At 31.7% G+C, this 9,039-nt stretch overlaps 1 protein-coding gene across 1 annotated transcript; it reads left to right on the forward strand.

Annotated features, from left to right (window-relative positions):
* On the forward strand, positions 1,654-6,197 carry LOC105167838 (expansin-B3-like). Its single transcript, XM_011087667.2, has 3 exons — positions 1,654-2,306; positions 4,476-4,605; positions 5,548-6,197. The coding sequence occupies exons 1-3, from the start codon at positions 1,861-1,863 to the stop codon at positions 5,746-5,748; spliced, it is 777 nt and encodes a 258-aa protein (XP_011085969.1). The 5' UTR covers positions 1,654-1,860; the 3' UTR covers positions 5,749-6,197.

Consider the following 9,039-nt stretch of genomic DNA (forward strand, 5'->3'; position numbering starts at 1 on the left):
GTGAATTAATTTTGAAATAAATTAATGATAAAAAAATGATTATTGGAGTATGAATTCACAATTGTATAATCTATTATCCAAATACAAATATAGTTAAATTCCAAATTTAGCCCCATTTTAAGGATAGTGAAGAAAGAATAAGAAAATTATTTGATGAACATAATGGGTAATTAGGTAAAATATAATTATGATGCGATTAAAAGATACAAATTGTTTCTTTATAAAAACGTGTAATACAGTCGAAACTTAATCCCAAAAAATAATTACTAGAAAAGTGGCCGAATTATACAAAAATTGTATTTAGGGATGATCAAGTGACTCAATAGTGACACTTTATTCCCGTGAAAGATATATTAAAAGTTCGAGTTTTAAAAAATGAGTTGTAGAACCAATTTTAATCGTTCTGAAAAAATAATTTTAGTATAAAAATAAATATTTATATATTTACAAACAATATTTATACATATCTAGAATGATCTCAAGGGATGAGTAAACACATAAAGTGTTTGTTGGGTAAAATAAAACTCCCACTCAATAACAAACTCCACATAAGATAGCGACTTACTTCACCAAGTTGGTCCCCACAGAAACACGCTTTCTTCACATGTTCACAACATCCCAATATACTAAAAACAAAACCAACCTAACGGTAGAATGTTGAGAGATCGTCTTTTTCTTAAATGACCAAACTGCCCCTGCATCATTCACACTTACAATCAGACACGTGGTTCCTGTCGTGCGGATTTAACGCCTTAACTGTCGCTGGGTCCCACCCCAAAAGCCTGTGGGCAGTGGCACCATCGTCAATAAAACTAATCTCAATGGCCCACATCGGCGTACAAAGTTAGCACCTTTGTCTAATTAAGAGTATAATTTCTCTATTTAAAAAAAAAATAGTGTAGTGATGTCATAAATCGTAGTTTATCAGTATTAAGATTTTTTTTTAATATTATTTATCGTGGCACGTCATGACAAATATGAAATAATTTTTTTTAAACTTAAAATATATTAAAAATAAAAATAAAATATAAACAGACGTGTGGGTATTATTGAGACTTGACACGGCAAAAAGATTGGTGCAGTGGCATAAAAAATTACCTTTTGTGATTAAAAAATATTGTTGATTTATATTAGTATAAATATTATTCACACGTATATTGTATACTGCTCCAATTTAAAAATTAAAATATATTTTTTAATTTAAAGTTATATATATATACACTAACACTTGACTGTAATAGAAAATTCATACTGTCAAGCTCAAAGATTTACTATTACGTATTAGTATCACATTTATACGTGTATTATGTACGAGCCCACTTTAGAATTAGAGTTTAATTTAGTTATAATTTTTATTTTAAAAATATATATCACTTATTTATTAATATTTATACTTTATAATAATTGAAGAGCACCTTATTGGTGTTTTCAATTTATTGGTATATTAACTTTTTTATTTTATTAAATTAAATAATTATTTTTAATTTTTTCACTCATCATAATTTTTCATAATTATCTTATATATATTTTAAGTAATTTTTACAATATAATTTAAAAAACTATTTCATAAAATTATGCATATACATAAAGTGTGATATCACGACGTGAAAGTGTGACAAAAGATTTGCGATACCAACGGCCTTGCGGCCTTATATAATATCATTGTAACAAACAAACCATATCAGAGTTTTTTCAGTACACTTCTCAGTGCCAACTGCACTGTGCTTCTACAGTGCTTGTTAAGAAAGAAAAAAGAAAAAAAACTGTCGGCAGGCCGGGTTTTTTTACGTCGATTACCACGCGCCGCCGTGAAGTGGTGGTCTAGAGGTGGCGACGGCGCCCCCAGAGTTCACTCGCATTATGGAGGGTCTGTGCTATACTATTGTTTTCTGCGTGCTGGTGGGCTCTGCCGCCGCTGCAGCTGCTGCTGTGGCTGACCCACATTGGTATCCAGCCACCGCTACGTGGTACGGGAGCCCGGAGGGCGACGGAAGCGACGGTGGCGCGTGCGGTTACGGGTCACTAGTGGATGTGAAGCCGTTCAGAGCTCGAGTTGGGGCGGTGAGCCCGGTGCTGTTCAAGGGCGGAGAGGGCTGTGGCGCGTGCTACAAAGTGAAGTGCTTGGACCAGTCGATATGCTCGAGGAGGGCGGTGACGGTGATTATAACGGACGAGTGCCCCGGTGGGTACTGCTCTAACGGGCGGACGCATTTCGACCTCAGCGGCGCGGCCTTCGGCCGGATGGCGGTTGCCGGGGGCGGAGGGCAGCTGCGCAACCGTGGAGAACTTCCGGTCATCTACCGGAGGTAATATCTGTCGCTCTTGCAGTACTAATGCTTGCAGTGTGTGTTGTGTGTGTAATTCTTGATTCACTCCACTGGTTTCTAACGGTCCGGTTCTATTTTGTCATTTTGCGATTATATCTTACTTAATTAAATTAATGGATAATTACACCCCTCCCCTCTTGTGTTGATATAATTACATTTAAACTCTTGTGGTTTGAAAAATTATATTTAACACTCCTGAATTTTATTTCAGTATAACAAATAAGTTTCTCAATTAGTCAAAATTCACAAAATTTGCTAATACTTATAGAAAAAATTGAATGAAAATTGATAGTTACACTCGATTGATTTATTACTGACTTGTTGTAGGTTAAATAATTTTTTCGGCTAAACTACTCTTATATAGGTGAAATATGTCTCCTAACATGCATTAATGTGTGGAGACCTATGAGGATAATTTGAACATAAAAAAAATTATTATAAAAAAAATTATTTGACCTACAATAAGTCAGTAATAAATCAATCGGGAGAAATATAATTTTTTTTGTTAATATTAGCAAATTCGCTGAATTTTGACTAATAGAGGGACTTATTTGTTAGATGAAAATAAACATCAGAAGTATTATATGTAATTTTCCAAACCATATGAGTGTATGTGTAGTACATCAACTCTCAGGGAAAGGGAGCATAATTATCCCTTAAATTAATTACAAACTTAAATTCGCTTAGTCTTACTTTTAACTATTAACTAACATTTCTTTTAATTATATTTTAATTATAGAAATAATAGCAATAAATATGAATTTGGAAGTATTTTTTATATCAATCTTTATTATTTGATAATATAATTTTTTATAAAAATATAAATAAACTATAAAATTTGATTTTACATTTATTTACCAGGTAAGTAAAAAGTAGATTGTGAATATTCAATGATGGGTCCCAAAGTGTATTTTGAAGTAATTATTAATAGTCATCTTCCAAGTGACCCACACTATCATAAATGATACTACCATAAGAAATTTTTACCTTGCATCCGCAATTTTCAATTCAAATTCAGTTCCATTTTACCCCAATCAATTACACGACAAATATAATATATTTAAAAGTATGATTAATATATAATTAAGGAGAAATAATCAATTACGCGGTAAATGTATCACACATATTTTGTGATCAATTTGGTTCAGCCTAACATGGTTTGGGTAAAAAAATCTCCTCGCGTATGGTAATTGTTCTTATATACAGTAACTATTAATAATGTTTGTGGGTTCGATTCTCTCAATCGATTTAACATTCAGTATATGGGTTATTTGTAGTCTATATTTTTCGGAGTATGCTTTAGTCTATGCCAATAATTGAAGCCGAACCCGTCCGAACTTCTTTTTATTACATTGATACTCACTGTGGTCAGATTTCATTTGATGTTATAGTTGTAATTACAATTATACTTCTAATTCAGTAATAAAAATTTGGGTTAAATGCAATTTATTCCCTCGTGAAGGAAAGTACTCCCTATCAATAGTTCATATAGAGTACTATTTGCTTCATTTTTCACAATATAGGGGATAATTTACTATTTATTTTTATATAATTTTTTTTGCTCATTTCTCATGTCACATGAGTAAATTTATTTTTACACTAACATCCTTTTAGTTTTACACATTTGGATCTAATTTTGAGGTTGTGAAATGCTTTTATTTGTTTATTTGTGAGTTAAAAGTGTGCTGCAGATTCGCAGCACATGAGAGGAACAGGCACACATGTCTTTACCTTTTTGGTCAAACTTTTACGGCACCAAATGAGGTTCAGATATTTTAAATAATTCAGACAATATTCTGCGTCCATTTTACCGGAGACAAATATTTATGGACTATAATTGACGCCATTTGCATTGTTTTCTGTATATATATTTTATATTTGTACTTATGTAAAAATTACATTATTATTTTAGAATTAAAAAATAAATTAATACGTAATGCGTATGTGCTGAATGGAGTAGAAGATGTATTATAATTTAAAAAAGGAAAATTCAGGTCTGTTTGTTCCGTGCGTAATATTACTGTGCGGGAGATTATATACGTTAAATAGAAAAAAAATGAATTATTTGTGGATCTCGTACATTAAATTTGTACATTTGAAACGACTTTTGGATAATGTGCGTGGTAAAATTTGATTATGACCGTGCAGGACTCCATGCAAGTACCCGGGGAAAAACATCGCGTTCCATGTTAACGAAGGATCGACTGATTATTGGCTATCGTTGTTGGTCGAATTTGAGGATGGAGACGGCGACGTTGGATCGATGCACATACGAGAGGTATTTTGATTTCGATTTATTTTGATATGGTTTTTCGTTTCGGATCTTATATACACAGACGCCACACGTGTAGAGGACTTCCTTTAGATAAAATAAATGACTTAATTTTGGTGTATCAGTTAAAAGGAAGTAAAACTGCAATAGAATTAAAAATAAATAGTGAGATTGGGAGCATAAAACTATTCCTTTCTTGTAGATGAATTTTGGCATAGTCAAAAGAAGAAGCTTTTTCAGGGCTCTTTTGCTTTAGAAGAATGAATCACATGAAATGGAGAGGAAATGTTTGTTTGTTTTTGTAAAGGGATTTGATTGAGGGGGTGATGTTTTTCTCCTCTCCAAACTGTTTTCCCACTTGCATTTGTGGTTGAAAAAGCCTCCACTTTCCCCTTCTCTAATGCCCAATGTCTCCTACTCTTAAGTGCACAATACACAAATCCCACCACTTCATTTTATGAGTGCTTAAAGTTTCCCGTACAATAACACCTCATTCCACCTCTCTATTGTGTTGGTGAAAATATCATACCCTTGAATTAAATATATAGTGTATATATATTAGGATAAATTACATCGATATTTTTTTTGAAATTAAGTGAATTATATATATTTATTGTTATTTGTAAAATTACAATTATACCCTTGATCGAGGTTGTAATTGTATTTTACGTCAACACTCCTTCAGTGGTAAACAACTTATATCGGCACTCTTTGAGATAATTATGCAGATATGTACCAGTTTAGAGGTTGTACTTGTAATTTTACAAAATATATAGAGTGTTAGTGTACGTCAATCTGACCTGAAGGCTGTTGATATAATTCACCTTGTATTTTAGAATCCACTATTGAAATAACCAATTAGTATTTTCATATTAATTTAATTTTGGAGTTCAATACTAATAACTCCAACGAATGGCTTCTGACAACCCACATCTATCCTTTTACCAGGCTAACTCGAACGAATGGCTGGAAATGACGCACATATGGGGCGCGAATTGGTGCATTATCGCCGGACCCCTACAAGGGCCATTCTCCGTGAAGCTTACGACCCTTTCGACCGGAAAAACCCTCTCGGCAAGGGACGTGATTCCCAGGAACTGGACTCCCAAAGCCACTTACACCTCGCGTCTCAACTTCAGACCCACGTAGTAAAGTTTATATGACAATTAAAAGCAGAGTCTTACTTTTATTAATTCCCATTGATACCTAAAGTTCAGCTCCTGGTCGGTCCTCTTTTTTCTTTTTAGATTAAAACAAAAGGGAAAAGATAGCCAAGAAAATGGCTAACTTCTTTCTCTTCTCACCCAATGGTTTCCCCTACACTATGTGTAGTGTGTGAAGTCCTTGTAAGTGTTTGCTAAAATTGTAGTGTCATTGTAGCCCTCTCCAAAGGAGAGAGTGCGCTTTAAAAGTGGGAAAATGTAATAGTATTATAGTAGTATGTCTGTTTTTGTGGGAATTAGGTATAGTTGGTTTGTGGGTGCTCTTGTTTTTTCATATTGAGTTATGGTATTGTAAACTTTGTATGTTGTTTGCTTGCTTTCTAGGAAAAAAGTGGATGGTGTGGGACCTTTCAACCATCCTTGTCTTGCTCACTCTCTCTTGCTTTTTGTTTATCACTAGTAATTGTGGCACACACTACGTACCTGTAATGTAATAATTATTAATTATATTTTCTTAAAAAAATAATAATAAAAATTAAGAAATACTGATAATTATCTGAAATAAAGCAATTTTGAAAAAATAGTTCTTCTTGTAAAAAACCAGCTGATAAAAAATGAAAGACAGTTGAAATGATTATTTTTGTGGGGATTATTTAATTAAGATCAAAAGAAGAAAACAATTATTACACTTGTGAACTTCTAAGTCATACATAATCATACCCATGTAAGCACACATGTTTGTCAGTTATCTTCAAGACATAATAAATAGGGTTATCTTATATAAAAGAGGGTTAAACCAATCAAAATTTCAATATAATAATCACGGGAAGAAATATATATATATTATAATTAATTTCTATGATTAAAAATTTTAAAAATTTTGTTGCAAAAATTAATTAAAAATAGCTGCATAACGGCTAGCTATTTGTTGTTGGTTTCTCAAGAAGAGCGATAACTAACACTAAAAGAAATATGATTTTTTGTTGTGGTTAATTGTCATAATTAAAAAGTAATAAATTATGGCGAATATTAATTACCCACTGCGTTGCAACGGGTACTAACCATTGTTTCCGCCAGCAAGGTTGAAACTTTAGTTACAATAAAAAATCATGATAAATATTTTGGCCATATGTAAAATTATGATAAATGTTGATTAGCTGTAACCAAATTTAAATCTCCGCATCAGTTTTATTTGACTGTTGTTGATGATATTAATTTGTCATGATTTCTAAGGCGTAGTGATATATAGTATAGGTAATAATTTATTTTTCTTGTAGTGTAAATATCACGACTAATGTTTTCACTATAGCTAAAATCATATTGATCAATATTGATTAATTGCAGTAATAAATTAAGTTGTTTGATTGATTTTGTATGATTACGGTAGATAATATTAATTTCTCATAATATCTAAATTATAATTGTTTATAATATAAGAAATAATATTTTATTTATTTAATTTTTAATCATGCCCTTAACTGGTTGTTATGGTTAGCTTGAACAGCAAAATGCCATTTACTTATCTCTATAGTTTAAATTTCCATCAAATTAATTTGTGAGCATGATGACAAAATTCTTTGCATTATAAAATATTTAATTAAATTATATTTATTACTACTTAAAAAGCGACTTTATCACTATATGTACCCACCGATCACGATTTATACTCCATAAGTTAGTTAGATGAATGCCCCATTATATAATTATGGGCTATAACTAAATATTAAAATCTAAACTCACACACACACACAAACATACACTACTCAACAAATGATGGATCTTTTCCCATAATTGTTAATGTTCCCTTGTCCTTTCTCCGACAATCGACATGCCTATAATTCGTATTGCTGTTTTCCCGCAGGTGTGCAGGTTGTTGAACGCAATTAGATTGATAGGAGTTGGTGGGCATCTCCACTCAAATAATTTTGAGATGTGGTGATCGTTATTGTCTCGTTGTATGAGATGTTGTTCATTTTGATTTTGTATGAATATTATGATTTTTTTTTTAAAAAAAAGACGTTTTACTAGAGAATGAGGCTCGGAGTATACAAGTCTTGTAAACTTTTATTTGCAATCGATGTGGGGCCCATGTTGGATCATCATCAATCCCTACAGATTAGGGACATGATATGGGAACATGGTTTCGCTTTCACAGATAACACAAAATGTTGCGGCTGGCCCGTTCTGATGTATCATATGAGCCTCACGATTTGTGCTGTGAAAAGGTACTTGGGGAGGCCTTCAGGCTAATAAGTTGTTCAAATTTTTCTTTTGCAATAGATGTAGACTATGCGATAACATCATTAGCTCCTCTAGACGAGGGACTTGTGATGAACTCATGGCCTCACTTGCACAAATGACACCAAATGATGCAGTATGCAAGTGTCGGTGCTCCATTGCACAAGATATTATCTGTTTTAACTTCACATTTACATCATAATTTTGTTCTGAAAAAGAACCTCATCGGGAAGAGAAAATCTAAATGCTTATAAGTTATTCAAGTTCCTTGTCACAAGAAATGTGAGATACGTGCTGCCATCAAAATTACAAAAAAAAGGAAAAAGGTAGATGTTAGATACTCTTAATCTATTATAAGAAAGTTTATTTACACCAATTTGGTAATTTAATCATTTCATAATAAAAGCTAAATGACCTATGTAGTAGGGTTAAATACACTTTACTCCTCTCAAGGGCCTCAATTATACCTTACCTTGCATTAACCCCCTGGCCTAATAAAATATAGAATAAAATACACTTTGTCCTCCTAAACTGTTCGTCGTGTATTCTTTATCCTCTTAATTAATAAATGTAACACTTACCCTCTTTGTTGGATAAAAATGCCCCTATTGCCTTAAACAATTATATTATTTTTAATATATTTTAGTATTTTGCTCATTAAATCATCACCAAATTATTTTTTAATTAATTTTTTGATATGTGAAGAATTTAAGTTAAAAGTGGAATATAAATTAATTTATATATATATAGTATATACACAATAAATATAATATAACATCAACTCATACATGTTTCTTAAAAGTCAGATATATATATACGCTTAACCAAAAGTTAAATATTTTTAGAAAAAATAAATAAATATATTTTATCAAAAGAATAGATAGTTAATAACTTAATTTTATCACTAAATTAATAAAAAAAATTCATGATTTTTTTTTTTTTTTATATTTATTGTACTCTTATTATAGATTTTATAAGGGTTAAGGCTTTAGTACACAACTTTGTAACCAATCTACCTGATTCAAATGAACTATCTTCC

Source organism: Sesamum indicum, linkage group LG8 (assembly GCF_000512975.1).
Source record: "Sesamum indicum cultivar Zhongzhi No. 13 linkage group LG8, S_indicum_v1.0, whole genome shotgun sequence".
Classification (NCBI taxonomy): Eukaryota; Viridiplantae; Streptophyta; class Magnoliopsida; order Lamiales; family Pedaliaceae; genus Sesamum; species Sesamum indicum.

What these genes read in the sequence shown, in the direction of transcription:
- LOC105167838 (XM_011087667.2), top strand. Translation starts at nt 1,861, where the DNA reads ATGGAGGGTCTGTGCTATACTATTGTTTTCTGCGTGCTGGTGGGCTCT. An exon ending in CTTCCGGTCATCTACCGGAG is followed by an intron (nt 2,307 to 4,475) that starts GTAATATCTGTC and finishes ATGACCGTGCAG; the next exon opens with GACTCCATGCAAGTACCCGG. An exon ending in GATCGATGCACATACGAGAG is followed by an intron (nt 4,606 to 5,547) that starts GTATTTTGATTT and finishes TCCTTTTACCAG; the next exon opens with GCTAACTCGAACGAATGGCT.